Source organism: Pan paniscus, chromosome 6, assembly GCF_029289425.2.
Source record: "Pan paniscus chromosome 6, NHGRI_mPanPan1-v2.0_pri, whole genome shotgun sequence".
In the NCBI taxonomy this organism is placed as follows: Eukaryota; Metazoa; Chordata; class Mammalia; order Primates; family Hominidae; genus Pan; species Pan paniscus.
Genome location: NC_073255.2, coordinates 59974010 through 59991686, shown reverse-complemented (window position 1 = coordinate 59991686; position 17677 = coordinate 59974010). Strand labels below are relative to the sequence as shown.

Genomic DNA, 17677 nt, shown 5'->3' with positions numbered 1-17677 from the left:
GGCTGTCTGTCACCTACCCCTGTTCCCTCCCTCTACCCGCAGGGGTTATGGGCCACCAAGGCAGCTGGCTGGGGCCGGGCGGGAGGGAGAAAGCGTGTTTACACCGCAGTGAATGACCCAAGCCTGGACTTAACGTGTCCCCTTTTGACTGCAGGAGAAACTGCACTTTTGAAAAATATCAAAACATCAGCCATTAACGGTAAAATTTCAGAAGAAATGTTTTTATTCCAAGGGAACAGGAAATATGTCGAAACGTTCTCTCTCTAAAACACTGATTTCCCATTTATATTCATGTGATAATTCAGCTCAAACCTGTGATTTCCTTTACGGTTTTCAGAATATCCAGTTCCTGTGGATCCAGAGGCGGAGTATGTGTGAAGGAGTCACTGAAACAAACAACAGGGTGATTATTGATCACCAATCTCTACCAGTTAAAAAGGCAGATTTTGTTTTTCTCTATACAAGCAACTGAACCTGTGACTCACCCCCTAAATGCCACCGGCAGGATGTGGAGATCGCCACTGATGGAGGTGCAGTTTTTGAAGTGTTTAATATTCGTAGCATTTATGGAGAGTGTGTCTTTAAATTCACCAATACCTATTCCGTTACACACTGCAGAGATAAGAGAGACGTGTATTCCGTTCACATTTGTTGGATTAAGAATAGCTAGGGATCCACAGGCAGAGGGAAGCAGGAAGGAATTCCGGTCACCGGAACCGCCACTGCCACATCATCCTTCATTCACTCAACAAACACTGAAGGGGCTGGGGAGAGTGCAGGCGGGAAGGGGGGACACCAGGACCTATAGCACACTTTGGGGCTACGGCGGTGTAGGAGATGCCATCCCTGTCACCTCACACTGACCTTGCGTTCTCCTCATTATTTCCCATGGGCCGCTTGGAGCTGCACTGCTTCCAGCTCTGCCTTCCCTGGATTCTCCCCAGGGCTGGGCACCTGGCAGCTGCTGAGCGGGGCTGGCTCTGTGACTGTTCTCATCAGAGCCCCCCACCCCGTCACAACCTTCAGTGCCTTCCCATTGCCTAACCTGGCTTTACAGCTTTATCTTCTGTTTTAAAGAAACGATATGTATAGTTGTTTTTTAATGAGAAGAGGAAGATGTGTTCCTTTGGAGGTGGCATGAGAGCCCAGCCTCAGCAGCCGAGAACAAGCCTCGTCCGCACACCGGCGGGCTTCCTACCTTTGCGGCAAGGCCCTTCGCACTTCTTACACTTGCGGACGCCGTCTTCCTCCATCTCATAGCTGTCGGCCCCACAGGCTCGGACGCACGAGCCGTGATCTGTCACCACATAATTACCTGGGGAAGAGAGCATGAAAGGAAGGTGATGACGGTGGCACCAGGTGCTCGGGCCTCACACAGGCGGTCCAGGTCCTCTTGAGGGGTGATGGAAAGGCTCCATCCTCCTTTGGCTTTATTTACTTTAAGGACAAAGAATGAAAAGTTGCAAAGAGAAAAGGAATCCCGTTCAAGAGTTTAATAACATTCCAGGCCGCAATATGGACAATACAGGTGTTTCATCATGGCAGGAAACACTGGGTCCCTTGAGGGGCCAGCTGTTTTGCGTCCCAGCAGGCACCTCAGCCCTCTCCTCCACCTGCTCTCACCTTTAAAGTAATTCATTTGTATTAATAGCAGACTTCTGTGTTATTTTTAGGAGCTCTATGTCTTCCTTTTTTGTTTGTCTGAGATGGAGTCTTGCTCCAGCCAGTTCACCCAGGCTGGAGTGCAGTGGTGTGATCTCAGCTCACTGCAACCTCCGCCTCCTGGGTTAAAGCAATTCTCCTGCCTCAGCCTCCTGAGCGGCTGTGATTACAGGCGTGCGCCACCACGCCCGGCTAATTTTTGTATTTTTAGTAGAGACGAGGTTTCACCCTGTTGGCCAGGCTGGTCCCAAACTCCTGACCTCAGGCAATCCAGCCCCTTCAGTCTCCCAAAGTGCTGGGATTAAAGGCATGAGCCAATGAGCCACTGTGCCTGGCCTGTTCCTGTTTTAAGTTCCCAAAGAAGATCCTCAAAAATATTTACAGGACATTGATGATTCTTCTGTGAACCATCTGCTCTTGGTATCTCAGGCTCGAAGTGTTTTCCTATGGATTTTAAAGCTCTGTTAAGCCCTATCTCAAAGATATATCTGTGTCATCACTGTGGCACATTTTTCTTTAGCTTTGTTTGTCATTTACCTTATAATGGCTTATTATTTTGTGTTTTTTTTTCCATACAGAGTGTAAAATTTTTCATGTACACAAATCTGGCAGGGTAAAATCTCCCCCTCATAATTGGTCTTTCAATTTTTTTTTTCTCAGTTAATCTCCCCTTCTAGAGATCAAGAGTGGCTTCTAAAACTCTTTCATTAGACAAAGTTTTGCTTTCTCTGTCAGGAATTATTTTATGTCACAATTTCCCTAAACCCTGGAGCCACCAGTACAAATGTAAGTACAAACAAGCAAAACTCAAACCCAAACCATTAAAACAAAACAAAATAAAAACAAAAACAAAACCTCTGCAATACTCCTAAGAGGCATAACTTTCACTAGAATTTTAACCACTCAAGAAGGCAGGTCTTCTGATAGACTCTCTGATTTCGGTGTATTAAATACCTGCTTGGCACAAGCACTAAACAGTGGCATGCCCACGGCTTTGTGCCCAGCAGACAACTGAATACCCACGGCTGTGGCTGCTGGATGAGTGGTGAGGGCTGAGCAGCAGGTGTTTCTCCTGTGAGGTGGCCTGGCCACCCAGATCTGCCCTGTGCACTGAGCAGCCCCCATGGGTGGAGATGGCCACCACCTGCCCGCTCCTCGGTAGCAAGCCAGCCCCTCGCCTGTGTGCCTGGACGGGCACAGGGTCGCCTCCCCCAAGCAAGGCAAACACATCCACCCAAAGACTCTCCAAGATGGGATACTCCAGGGCTCAGCAGGAGACAGAGCGGGACAAGGATGCCTGACCAGTTAGAGGGCCCACAGAGGAGGACTCACGGGGACACTTCTTCACGCAGGTGGCACCAAAGCTGTATTTGCCCTCGGGGTTCACATCCATCTGGTACGTGGTGGGGTTGTAGAGCATGAGTGGGGGGCAGGTGTCCTTGCATGTGGCTTCATCTCGGAATTTGCGGCACACCTATGGAGGAGAAAGGACACGCTGGGCAAGTGAGGTAAGTACACTCAGCGCCACACACGGAGGAAGCGCAGCACTGTGTTGACTCCCGTCAGAAAGCCCAAGTTACCGTCTTTGCAGCCTAGTGTTCCACTAGTGTGGGAAAACCCAGCTGGCGCCCTCTGCAGAGTCAGAAAGACCCTTCTCTAAAAAGTCCATTTTTTTCTTAGGTGCACTGTCCCACCTATCATAATTTATGGATTATGATAAAAATACGTCTCTTTACTAATGTATAGATGATGGAGTTCACACATTATAGCGGTGACTATGGAATGAAATTATGTTTAATTTCCCTTATAAAGGACATTGGGCTTCCCTTATAAAGTACAATTGAGGGTATATTTTATAATGTATTGCTGAATGGCACAAAGCCTTGCTAGAACAATGCCGTGTAAAGGGGCCAGACCCAATACAGCGAGGGCTCTTCCTAGGACCAACCCCACTCACAGTCTTCTCCCTGGGGCTCACATTAGAAACAGCTCAGGCCAACCAAGTCACAATTCCTGGGTCTGGGTCCAAACTCTGGAATTTAGGAATCTTCTCTGAAACCACAGAGTGCTCTGGATTTAGTCTTAGGAAGGGCTTCGTCACACCAGCTCCCACTCCAGGAGTCACATCCACCAGCCTTGGCGTCTCCAGGACTTCCAAGACGCTTCTGACCTGTACCCTCCAGTGCTGCTCAGAGCCCGCTGGGGCAGCAAGGCTTCTGCTGGCACTTTCTGGAGCAATGGGGCGACAGTGAGTACTTCAGGACCCCTTGAGGGCAGGGTGAAGCTCAGGAGGTGCCTGAGCAGTGGTGGAGGAGCCGAGGGATCCGTGTCAGGAGGCCCTAACCCAGCCCCAGCCAGCAAGACCTGTGTGGCTCTCCATGGGTCTCTTAGGGACCTCACAGTGTCAAGTCTCTAGAGGTATAGCCGAAGTCAGACAATAAAGAGAGTGTGCTGCTGGCAACAAGGCACATTCATGACAAATACTTGCATGTAGTATTTAGTGCTTGTTCTGTGCCCAGGTCCTAATGACGGACATCACAGGCATCTCATCATTTAAGCATTCAACTGGGAGAGACTTTGTTATGCATCATTGTCAGGTGAGGAAATGGAGGCATGGTAGTCCCATCATTTTCCCAAGGTTTCAGTGAGTGGTGGAGGCAGGATACTAAAGATACTTTGTCACCAGGCAGAGGGCAATATCCTGTCTGTTATTACAAATGCTAATTGACAGCTCCCCCACAGGAAGTCTTCTGTCCTGGTGTGGGTGGGGCGGGTGCAGCCCCAGCCTGCTCCAGGGAGGCTGCTGGAGGGGCATCTTACCAGGCAGTCGCTCTCCCGGGGGCCCGTGCAGCCTGCGGCACACTGGTTGTGGCAGCAGTCACTGGGGGACTTGCCGCGGCAGCGCCCGGAGCACTGCTGGGCACAGATGATTTTGGTCACTGAAAAAGAGCAAAGGTCCCCCGTGAGCTGAAGAGTGAGGGTAGGATCATTTCCCAGGGACGTCGCAGAGCACTTGCAGACTTTTTCATGAAAAAGTGAAGACACATTTGCTTCCAACGAAACCACATTCAAGCTAAGTCAAACCATGCCCTTTTCTGATTGCCTCTTTTTTCTCCTGATTTATTTTTAATCACTTAAGAGAACTCATGAGATCAAGTCTAGACTTTGAGACCTGCTAAATAATTAGATGCATCTTGGGCAATGCAGAAAGCACATACAAAGAACAAAAATACCTGCTGGGAAGTAGTGTTTAGAAGGGCCTAACAGCCCCCCCACAATTCAGCTTAAGGACATAGTGTCCGTTTTTGAGCTCATGTCCCCAGGTTCCTTGGCCACTGAGAGGCTGAGCCAGACAACCATACCCAGGAGAATGGCCCTCTCCATCGTAAAGCAGGGTCCACATGGAAAAGTCCCCATGAGAACCCGTGCTCAGGCTTCTGTGTAGGTGGGTACCAAAGAAAGCCAGGGAGGGAGAGGAAACAAGAAGTCTGATGACTGCTGTCAACAGGGACAAGTCTTCCATTCCTGGGAAAGTGTGCTGTGTTCAGAGGACAGGGCTGGGGTACCTGCTGATGTTCACTTGTTGTTGTTGTTGTTGTTGTTTTGAGACGGAGTCTTGCTCTGTTGCCCAGGTTGGAATGCAGTGGCACAATCTCGGCTCACTGCAAGCTCTGCCTCCCAGGTTCATGCCATTCTCCTGCCTCAGCCTCCCGAGTAGCTGGGACTACAGGCGCCCGCCACCACGCCTGGCTAATTTTTTGTATTTTTAGTAGAGACGAGGTTTCACTGTGTTAACCAGGATGGCTCGATCTCCTGACCTCGTGATCCGACCGCCTTGGCCTCCCAAAGTGCTGGGATTATAGGCGTGACCCACCGTGCCCAGCCCCTGCTGATGTTCACTTATTTGTGATAGGCTGAAGCTCCCAAAATAGCCCACCCTGGATTAACTGCATGCGGTGAGATTTGCAAGACTGTCCTTCACCTACTGGTTCACATCTGGCCCTGTAATAAAATAACTCTTTGGAGTCTTCAGAGGGAAAACAAATCCAATCACCTAAGCAAGTGAAGGAAGAGAGGGGCGGTCACACATGGGTCTGAGGCTGTTCACTGACTTACGTTTCTGGCAGTTCTCCTCTCCTGCACCCCAGCAGCTCCCATTGGGACAGCTTGGATCACACTTTTGGCCTGAAATGTAATAGTAATAGATGCATATCTCAGTGAAAGGGAAGGAATGATGAGAAACTGATGATGCCCTTTCCCGGGCCTGAGTTAAGCACGTTCAATAAATGAAGACAATCTTTTCAACTTATTCTCTGATTGTTTGGCTGGCTGGTTTGTAGAATCACTTGAGACCCCAATAAGAAAAGATGAACCATGAACTGCTTTTATTTACATGTCAGCTGCGGAAACTGAGGCAGAGAGTAATTACTGACATGGGCCACATATGCAAGAATTTTTCATGAATTTGAGGTTCCTTGTTTACAATCTGCTTAGGCTTGGAGCATTCCCTGGCATCTCCTGCCACAGCTAGAGTGTCTCGTCTGGCTGAGCCTTTGGCATGGACCCACTACTTCCTTGCTGTGTCCAGTCTTGAGTGACTGCATGTGTCAGCCATTCTGGGATTGTTAAGTCATAGCCTGTAAATAAAACCTTCTAGACTCCAAACCAGAGAGAAGCACAGAATGGTGCACAGAGGGTGAAATGTTAACAGTGCAGATCACTTTCATGACTGTGTAAAACCTTAGCTATCTGGTCAATTTTTGCAGTTTTTATAATTGGCCGATTACAAATCATAGCTGCAAAGGTTTTCCTGTCATCTGTCGTGTTTTCTTTTTATCAGTATTGAGAAGTCTGAAGGCCGAAGTGCTATATCTATATAGAAAGAGTAGGTTAACCACCAAATTTGTTAAAGAGTCCAGTCATGCAGATATCTTTTACTGTGAAGACATAGTAAACTAGAGGTGTTCATGGGTCCCGAGGTCCCCTGCAGTCAGGAGGAATTTAGATTTCAAACAGAAAAGCTGACGATTGATCTCCCATGTGACTGTGAAGCCAGAATAACACCAGGGCAAAGGGCGCTAATTGCCGCGCTGGTGCTCCTTAGAGACATGAAGGCCGGGGAGGCTGGCATCACGACAGTGACCGCGGGGGATGGACGTTGTGAGGAGGTAGGCAGAGAGACTGCAACAGAGGTCTAGAGAAAGCAAGGTCCTACGCAGAAAGCAAGGCATGCTAAAAGCAGCTAGATCTGTAGTATGCAATCCCATTCTTTCAACTTTTTACCCTGTACTCACATATAATTTTCAAATTTCTATTATAAGCATGTAATCATTGTATAAAATAAAAATATTTAAAAGAAAAATGCATCTTTTTCTAACAGGGGAAACATTTGCCAATAAACAAACAAGATCTGTTTATGGTTCTAGTATTGACCATCTGTTACAAAAAAGAAATGCAGGCACATCGTATAAAATATGGATAATAGAAGAAAGCAAAAAGAAGACATGAGGCTCATCCAGAGTTAATCAATATAGACATATAAGTCTATGTATATACAGGAATTGGAATCCCACTATACATTGTGTTATAACCTTAAAAACCCATATAAAACATGGCAATTTTTCCATGCCTTTAAATATGCTTCTATCTAACATGATTATCAATAGCATGGCTGCTGCATAATTTTTTCAACCAATCTCTTATTTTTAGATATATAATTTGTTCACAAAATTTATTATAAATAAGGCTGCAAGGAATTCTTGTATAAGAATATGTTTCTACATCTCTTATGATTTTCACTTTCATTATTATTTCTTTTTCTCTTATTCCGAAATGTGATATTGATTGGTCAAAGCTATACATACTTTGAAGCTTTAGATACATATTGCAGGCATATTGCCAAGCTTGGTTTTATTAACATATATGCCCACAAGCAGAACATGAGAATTTCTGTTTCTCGACACCCCAGCTGACCCAGGTGTTTAAAAGCAAAAGGAACCCAAATACTTTGCAAAGGAAGGTGTGATGCTTTCTTTTTCTATTTTGACCTACTTATTACATTAGAAATAACATTTTACTTTATTTCTTGGCCATATTTGTGTGTGTGTGTGTGTGTGTGTGTGTGTGTGTGTGTGTGACAGAAAGAGAGACAGTGAGAGTGAGAGAGAGAGGCTGCTCATGTTCTGGGCCAGGTTTTTATTAAGAGATTCATCTTTTTCTTAGTCTTTTAAAGATGACTTCAGAGAGTGATATAGCAAGGATATTAACCCTCTTCATGGCAATCAGACATTGCACAATATTTTCCTGGTAGCCATTAACATATTTTACATGAAAGTTTTCTTTTATGATGTCAGATTTTGGCTTTTCTTCAACTTGATATTACAAAATATTCATATTTATGTTTCCTTCTGGCACTTACATATATATTAAATATTTTATTATATGTATTTAATATGTATTTGGAATTCATAGTACATGGAGTGGGTGATGGATTTAATTTTCTCTGAAGTAAACCCATTCATTCTAACTTCTAATGCCCAACTTCAACATAAACATAAAAGCTGGGCACACTGTGAAATTTTTCTGAGTTTTAGACATCTTGTCCATAAAACACTTAAATCATCTCATGAGATTTTTTTTTTTTTGGGTGAAGACTAAATGAGACCCGTTCTGAGCAGGAACGTGTAGCCATAAAGCACCAGTCAAGAGAGGGGCTTCCTTTACCACAGGAGCCTGGCAGCATTCCCAACTTGCCTCTAGATGGTAAGGAGGAAATTTCAGGTATCAGGTCGATGGTGAATTTGCACTCTCCAATGCGACTAACCCAACATACCTAATTCCTTTCTAAAAACCCTTTATAGTTCTCTCACTTGGATATTTTCACCCCTAATAGTTAAGTCATTCCAGACAATTTATTGAATAAGGAATTATTCTCTTATTGGCTTGAAATGTCAGTTCTTTATAGACTTTTGATTTTGCTAGGCTTATTCTTACTGTCTTATTTTTTGTTTATTCTTAAAGCAATGCTATATTGGCCTATAGTTCAATGCCCTGTAGTATTTGAATCTTTTTACTGCATGAACCTATCCATCATTCCCCTTTCCAGCACTTTCTTTGTGGGTCTTTCCCACAGTTGTTGTACAGAACATGGAGACCTGCCATTGTGGGCTGCCTGACCTGATCCATGGCAAACACTGGCCCCATAACCGTTCCAGGTTCATTAAAAAAAAATAAAATGTGCACAGTTTAACCTCCCCATTGTCCACCAGACAGCTGAGGAAATGCTAACCTTGATCTCATAATATGAAATTTTGCAATGTAAAATAAAGCTTTCAGTTTCTTGCAAACATAGTAGGTGTCAGGATGGGTATCTGGTGGAATAATATATCTATAAAACAAAGAGCCCCAATACCCATGTTCACAGCAGCATTATTCAAACAGTCAAAAGATGGAAGCAACCCCAGTGTCTGTAGATAGGTGAATGGACAAACAAAATGTAGTGTCAACATACAATGGAATATTATTCAGCCATGAAGAGGAAGGACATTCTTAACACGTGCTACAGCATGGATAAACCTTCGGGACATTTTGCTAGGTGAAATAAGCCAGACACAAAAGGACAGATACTACATGATTCCACCTGTATGAGAGCCCCAGAGCAGTCAAATTCATAGAGACATCAAGTGGACTGTTGCCTGCCAGGGCCAGAGGCTGGGAAGGAAGGGAGAGCAGAGAGTTACTGTCTAATGGGTAGAGTTTCAGCTTTGCAAGATAAAAGAGTTCTGTGTGTGGACGGTGGTGATGGCCACACACCAATGTGGATGTATAATGCCACTGACATTGTAACTTACAATGGTTAAGATGGAAAATCTTGTATTATGGGCATTTCATCACAGTCCATCCATAAAATAAAAATAAAACAAATACACAAAAATCCAAAGCCCTGTAGTTGATGATTTTGAAGATTCACGTCAGCTCTATTTTTTTTTTTTTGTTCTGAGGGCAGAAAACAGACAGGTATCCACTGCACAGTTGTGGAGAAACACAGAAGCAGGAAATGGTGATCACTTCTTACTCTAAAGAACAGAAAGTCCAGGCGATCAGGAACGGGCACAGCCCAGGGGAGCTGGGTGAGTGTGAGCTTGCGTCTCAGAGTCCCCCATCAGCGCTGGCCTGACTCAGGGCGCCACGCTGACCTGCGCCTGTTTCCCTGCCAGGCTTCCCCACAGGCTGCCTCACTGGGGAACGGGACAGGGACCAGGCCACCAGTATTCAAGGAAACATGGACAGACTTCCTCTCCATGGCAGTGCCCAGCTGTGTGTGCGACTCCATGTGGCAGTGTTCATGCCCTCAGCTGGAGGTGGATTCAGCCCTGGTGCTTCAGGAGGGCCGGGTAGCCTCTGGAGACTCAGAAGCATGTAGGAGTCTGGCCAGTGTCAGCAGAGCAGGCTAGGAGAGGCCCTGGTGCTGCCAGCCCCATGAACAGCAGCTCTTCTCAGGACACAAGTGCTCTGCTGTCCCTGCAGGGGATCTGCCTCTGGTGGCCTGCACTGCCAACCAGCTGGGCTGCCACCCGCCACAAAAAAACGATCTCTATGTCTGTGGTAAATACATGCTCTTCTAGTGGTCAGATATTTTGCTTACTACTTTTGGTTTCTGATTAATGTGACTTACTAAACATGGCTTCTCTCCCCCGCCCCAGTGCTGTAGAGCTCTCCCCCATAGGAGCTGGAGGCAGAGATAGTGTGTATGCGACACTTACAGCTGCCCAGGTGGTTCTGGAAGTCCATTGACATGTTGCTGAGAAAGTCACTGCTGACTATGTCCCGCCACTGGATGCTTTCCACGTTGCACAGGGCAGGGTTGTTGCTGAACCGCACGGCGCCATGCAGGATTTCTGCGGGAGAATGGAACTGCGGTGAGCACTCTTTCCAGCTCCTTTAAATTCCCATGAAGGATGCATGTGCTCTTCGCATTTATGTTCTGCTAAAGAGATGCCATGGTGCGAACAAGAGTCCCACAATTAGCCCAGTGAACTTCCCGGGGGGCGGCCAGATAAAATTGTTAGTGATGGTGCCATGGAGGAGCTAGGGTTTTCTCTGAATTGGGCTTTGAGCAATGATTAGAAATTTAGAAATATGGGGAGGAAGGAAGAGAATGGTTTAGTCAGTGGTCACAGCATAAATGATATGCATGTGGTAAGCTGGGTCCCAAGGGGCTGATTGGCTGGACTGGAATGGTCGCATGATGTAGGGGGTAGGCAGGGCAGGGAGGCAGGTCCTGAGTGCTACAGCCCTGGATGCCAGGTGAGGGGCTGGCATCCAGGGCTCCACCTTGCATGCCCAGGCGGAGCTTTTCATTAGAGAAAAGGATATGAGAGTGACACGAAGCAAGAAGAATCTGAATGTATGACAGAGACAGGTAGACTCCAGGGATGCACAGGATGGTGAAACTGTACAGCTGTTTCCAAAGAAGAACTAAGAAGATGTGGAAAAGTCAGGGATGAACACATTCAAGTCTTTACAAAGTGGGAGTGTTCCACTGATGACATTAAACATGAACATTGACAGAATGACTTATGTGTACAAAACCCTGTGCAAGTGCTGTGGGCGCTGCGAGGATGAATGAGATCCACTGGCTTCGATCTGGGAGCTGACAGGCTTGGGGACAGACATGTCACACACTCTAACCACCATATGCCCAGGGAGACCCTGACACAGTGAGGCTGGGTATCTTGCTGGCTGATTTATAAGCACTACCTTCATTCATTCTCACAATGGTGCAATGAACATCTGTGACTTTAATAGAGAAAAAATCGACCTCTGATTCATGAAGCAATGCCCAGCTCCCCAGGTGGGGAATGGGCATGTTGTGTGTACAGAGTACCAACGTGGGAAAGGAGGGATTCACCCCTGAAGATCCTGGAGGCTGCTAGGAAAATGAGCTTCCCCAGGAGGGCACAGGCACACATCTTAGAGGAGTGTGGAAGTGAGGGCTGAAGGCTTCCTGCAGACAGGAGACCCAGTGCAGGGAAACAGTGGAACAGGCTTCTTCAGTGGATGCACAGAAGCAAGGAACTGAGGAAGGAAGCTTGGGGTCATAAGGGCTGAATCGTGGTGCTTTGTTTATCAGGTTGGAGATGACAGCAGAACCATCCGTGAAAACACTCATGAGAAAGCCATGCACAGGTGGATGGAACTCAGGAGAGGACAGGGCTGGAAACACCAACAGGGATGTCCAGGCTGCTGTGGCAGCTCGGACAACAGACCAAAGACCTGAGAGAGAGCAGGGGGCGGGGCGAGGAGAGCACAGAGGCAGAGTCAGAGCTGGGCCTTCAGCACACCCCAGGCAGTGACTGCCAGAGGAGGGCCAGCACACGTGAGGGAGGCTGCAGGAGCCGCTTCCCGGTGGCTTAGGGGAGGCTCACCCTGTAGCAGGCACTAGGTTAGCTATTAATGGTATCACATTAACTAATCTGCATCTATACAATCCCAGCCTTGGTTTAAAAAACAATCATACCAAGGAAGTGGAAGGAGCTGCTGAGGCCTGTTCCTACAGTCACTTAATTTTCTGCACCACCTAGGAAGTATGTCACCATTTTTTAGCAGCTATGCCATCCACATTTTTGAAGATGAGGAAACAGAGACACGGAGGGATTGGAGAATGTGCTCCGGAGCCGTCTGGCTGCTGAGGGACGGGGCCGGGCAGGAACCCAGAGGGTCTGGCTCGGAGGTCCAGGCACCCGCACAGGCTGCCTCCCTCCGAGACAGCGTGTGAGGCGCACTGTAGGAACCGGTGTACCAGGCCATCTCACAGGAGGCACGCACAGCACAAGCATGTGCGCGGCTGCTCTGAGCAGCAGGGGGTGTGGGGGAACCACACAATTTTATAGGCGGTGAACCGAGGAGCCATGACCGGAGGTGCTGGCTTGGGTTCCAGCGCTGCACTCCTGTTGGGCTCCTGTCACTCCCGATATGACTCCCTCTGCTGGGCACCCCTTTCATCACACCCCTTTCCTACCAGCACTGCCTCCCTGTCAGAACTGCATGGCACAGGAGGGGCGTTGAGCGCCCTGGGGCAGAGAGTGGTGGCCATAGCTGGCCTCTCCATTCACTAGCTGGGGCCCTCAAGGGAGTTACTTGACTTCCATTTATTTATTTGTAAGATGGCAGAGCACAGCCAGTCCCCGGCTTACCATGATTTAACACAGATTTTCGACTTTGCCATGGTGTGAAGGCAATACACATTCAATTAGCCCTGAAATCCGACCTAATGACGCCTTCACCCTCGGCGGGGTCCAGCCAGATAGGATGCCATCATAAGTCAAGGGGCATCTGTACAATGCCTACTTTGAAGAAAGGTTGTGGGCGTTAAATGGAGTTACCAATTTAACATTCCTGGCCCCAAACCCACTGCACAGTGAGGCACAATCACTGCTATCTCCAGTTTTTTAAAATCAATTTCCCTTCTCTTCTATCATCCTTCATTGTTTCCTCTCACAGGAACCTCACGAGTCCTGCTCACAAAAATTCAAAGTTCTAGATCACCTCATTCTCTATCCTTAACTTACGCAGGGCTTTCTGTGTAGCAGCGCGACTCTCGAAACTGTCCTCAGTGTGGGTTGATTTTTACTGTATGTCTTTTATCCTTGAGGTCCAGGTAATAAGACTGGCAGTTTATTCACTGCCTACACACATAGATTCACGATTCCTGCTCAGCTTGTTTGGTCATACTCTCTTTTACTCAGAATCTTTACGATTTCTTACTATCTCTCAGTATTTTTTCATGTCCATGTAAACACTGGTACCCCGCTTAAATCTTCCCATTCCAGTATCTGCCATCTTCTCAGTAACTTCCCCTGCAGTATCTTACACACCGCCGGCACTCAGTGCACGTGTACTGGGTAAAAATAAAAGTCTTCTCCGAGGCGGAATTGAGTGACAAGCTCGCTGGGAGCCATCGGAACTGCTCTCTGCATTTATAAACCCCCAGCCTTGGCATCCCAGCCTCTCACCCTGTAAATTTCTCATGGGCAGCTCCTTCAGTCCGGTTTTATTTGCATCATAGTTAGATAAGACTGCTAAGGCGTAGGAATTTTCATAGTACATATTTCCTCTGATGATCTGCAGGTTTTCCAAAGGAATCCGCTCCACTGTGTTGAGGGCAATGAGGACATAACCAGCCACCTCCTGGATGGTCTAAGAAGAGAAAACATAAATGCGTGATTTCTCTTTTGAGGAACTCAAGAACTCAAGGTCTAAAATGGGTCCAGGGAGCCCTAGGACGCCCAGTTGAACCCTAATGCACACGAGTGCTCAACAACTGTAAAACGGGTAGATGATTGCAGTCTAGGACACAGGAGGCAGCATGTCCACGATCTGCAACAATCCCTGCACGTTAGCCTTTGACCCCTGTGATAATGAGCAGTAAGCATTGTTCTGGAACACTGTGCTCTCATGCCTCACGGGGTTCAACACTCTCCAGTGAAAATGGAAATTAAAAAGAATTACTTTGTATCTGTCTTGCATTATTTCTTATTTAAAAAGGAAAGGTAAAAGAAAAACAGAAGAAGGCTAAGTAAACCCCATCCAAAGTTCAGTGAAACTCTGAAGCCTTCAGAGCTGGCTCCTATGGGGTCATTAGCGCCTATCGTGAAATAAGAATTCTGTGACCAGCTGAGTGAAACTCTTGGTACCTTGAAATCAGCTATAATAGGAGTATTTACACTAAGGGAATAGGCAAATGGTGCAAAGCAGGGCTTTTAAAAAAAGGTTTTAAGAGTGAGTATGGCAGCACATCATGACTGAGGTAATGGTCAGGGATAAACGTCAGTGTCTATGATGACAGTGGAACTCCAGATTAGCCTGTTTCTATTTGATATCCTTTTCTAGTTATTACTTGACATTAGCTGGTAAAATGGCTTTCTCATAAAACTCTCGTTTGTAGCTCTGTAAGACTTGTCATTGCCATAGCAAAAATAAACACACTTCAAGTAGAATTCTGCCCAGGCTTTTCTCCACTTAGATTTTCTCCAATTTTATTTGTGTAGGAAAATCAAAGTCACCAACCTTTAAGAAGGAAAGATCATAATTCCTCTGCACATAGGTAATTTCCAAATTCCCAAGGACCACCTCACAGTTATTGAACATCCTCTGGAGGCTGAGAAAATGATCTTCAAAAGTGCCCAACTGCGTGAGCTTGTTACTCGTGCCTTGGCAAACTGGAAGAAAAAGACAGATATCACATGAAATACTGAGAAATGCAGAAAAACTAAAATAAAACAATCCCTCAAGGTCCAGGTAATAAGGGTAGCAGTTTCTTCACTCCCTCCACACAGAGACTCACCCATTCCTGCCCAGGTCATCTGGGCGCAAAGCTTACTAACTTTGTGAGCTTTAGTGACTGATAATACAAATTCTCACTAAAGGACACAGCAAAGAAATTTGTGATAAAAGATCTTTAAGTTTATATAAGGTGCAATTCATAATAAGAGATAGCTTGTCCCTATAATGCATTGAATTGCATTAAAATGCCAAAATAAAAAAATGTTGAAATTTAAAGGGGTGGGCGGTAGATGAAAATTCTATGAAAATCTTGAAGACAGGATTAACCTGTAAGAGCTCCAGTAGGCAAAAAATAAATTTCACAAGGTATTTCACGAATATAACTGTAGGGTTGAGTTAATAACTATATAATGAACTTTTTACTTCTCAAAAGTATAGTGAGTCACATTGTTGTGCGTGCAATGAATGTTTACAAACATAACATACACTGGGCAGTAGTGTACACAACACTACACCTAAAATCAGGGACAAGAGTGTAAATTAAAAACCTAACTGGCTGGAGATTAAAAATGTTATTCAAATGAATGCATCAAAGAATAAATCAAAGGTCTAACTGTAGAATATTCAGAAAATAACAAACATCAAAATACAACATTTAAAAACACTCTCAGCTAGTGAGAAACCCACACATCCCTATGCTTGTCCATACTCCATGTTGATCCACCCAGCACAGGCGGAGGCACAGTTACTTCCCTCACCACCAGCACACAATCTTTTATGCTTGAGTCCCTAATGTTTCAAGGCATCAAACTTAATCCAAGAAAAAATTTTAAATTAAGGGACAAAGTTGGACCATAGAAATGGACGTGGTGATCCATTTTTAAAAGCAAAGGAGAGGATTATAATAAAGTTGTATTTACAGAACTAGTTCTTTGGAAGGCATGTTTAGGCAAGCATAACAAGAGAGTCTTGGGCCTTTTGAGGCAGAGAGTGTGTAAAGAGACTATAATTTGAACCCAAATTATCTTAAGAGTGAAGAAATATGGCCTCTGGCTTTGGATGTTGGATTGAGCCTTGGCCAGGTTCTCCCTCATCTGCAAAGGCACTTCTGCAATCACAGTAACCAGGTGGTAGAGCACAAACCATGGCCAAAATCAATACACTGGCACTTTCTTCAATGCTTTTCACATGTGCATTTCTATTTTACAGGCTTCTTTGTTCCTTCCCCATGGGAATGATTCTAAAGAGTATCATTGGACTGTCTGCCCTCGCAATGAGCCATGGAAATGAGCACATGTTCAGACAGCACATAACCAACCCAAAGCACTTACACAAACATTAAACATGAAGCAATCTTCACATCCTCTTTAACTCTGTGGGGATTTCCCTGTTCTTCCCTTCTGTGTTCTCATTCAATTTCAGTGATAATGATAGCTTTCACATGGGAACCATGACAGTTGACAAGATGGAGTCCCTCTCTCCTATCACCAGGGGCAGAATTATTCCATCATTTTTCCAACCATAACTCTGGATTGACCCAGCGTCTCTGGTCTGCTTTTCCTCAGGAGTATGGGGGAAATGAGGTTGCTCTGAATGCAACCTCAAGTTGGAACAATTGTATGGTTGTCTGCTACACATGCAGATAGGGCTAAACTGATTTCCCAATTCTAAGGTCCTTAAAGATGTCAGCACTGATGTAGGTACCACGTTGTGACAATAACATGTGGCCTTTCGGTTAGCACACCTTGGAATAAAAGCTGCTTTCCCAGCTGACAGACTATGGCCTCTAACTCTCATTCCAACTAGATTGGCTGTCGTCCAGGTAGCCGCAAGTGTTAGTTGGGCGCCTCGTGCCAAACAGATGAACAGGGTCAGCTAGAACCTAGGGCTGGAACACGTTGCAGAAGAGTTTCCTCAGGATGCAGAGAGATGAAAACAGGCAGCTGCTTTCATTTTAAATAATCAAGGACGTCAGCTTGCAAGTTTCTCTCAGCTGAACCAAAGAATTTTTATTATTCAATCAAAGAGTAAGTAACTTTTGTCAGTAAAATAAAGGAAAACATGCCATTTAAGATTAATCTATTATAGAAAACAGTATTTTAAAAAAACTGTACTTGTGCTTTTATTTATTTATTCAAAAAGTGCTAAATAAGCCCCAAATGACCCCCCAAAAGCCCCTTCAGGGCTTATTTAGCACTTTTTGAATAAATGAATAAAAGCACAAGTATTAGAAGCACTTCATTATCAATGAGGATAATGACCCTTCATTGTCTACAATTAGCATGTATAACTTTTATATTCAGAAAAAGATCCTGTATTTGGGAGACAGTAACAACGTTACATATTCTTGATGTAAATCTTAATTCACAAAACATTTTGGGAAGCAACTGGACAATTTGTTTAAACAAGTAAGTATGCTTAAATTCTACATCATGATGATTCCACTTTGGGAAACGTATTCTGAGGAAACAGACCTTATGCAGAATGTTGCTCATTAATTTTGTTAATAATGGAAAAAATTGCAAAGAAACTTAAATGCCCAATTACCCAACATGTCTATACTTGAGAATAAGAAGGCAGTTGATATGCTATTTGATTCAATATAAGGCATGTCAATCTTCAATACTATCCTGGGTTAATTACTAAAGTATCAAAAGAAAACACATAAGGTTGTTTCTTCTGAGGCTTTCCCCTGTCACATACCCAAAAGGAGACAGCAGCATTTAACTGA

General features: G+C 45.3%; 1 protein-coding gene across 2 annotated transcripts in view; it reads right to left on the bottom strand.

Annotated features, from left to right (window-relative positions):
- Window positions 1-17677, bottom strand: part of EGFR (epidermal growth factor receptor) — a 193522-nt gene that overhangs the window by 54733 nt on the left and 121112 nt on the right. For both annotated transcript variants that reach the window (XM_034964128.4, XM_034964127.3), the window contains exons 2-10: window positions 14731-14882; window positions 13677-13860; window positions 10425-10559; window positions 5779-5847; window positions 4483-4601; window positions 2995-3136; window positions 1199-1315; window positions 486-612; window positions 313-386 (exon numbers count right to left, since the gene is read on the bottom strand). In XM_034964128.4, the coding sequence (XP_034820019.1) occupies window positions 313-386; window positions 486-612; window positions 1199-1315; window positions 2995-3136; window positions 4483-4601; window positions 5779-5847; window positions 10425-10559; window positions 13677-13860; window positions 14731-14882 (1119 nt within the window). The remainder of the gene's footprint in view (window positions 1-312; window positions 387-485; window positions 613-1198; window positions 1316-2994; window positions 3137-4482; window positions 4602-5778; window positions 5848-10424; window positions 10560-13676; window positions 13861-14730; window positions 14883-17677) is intronic.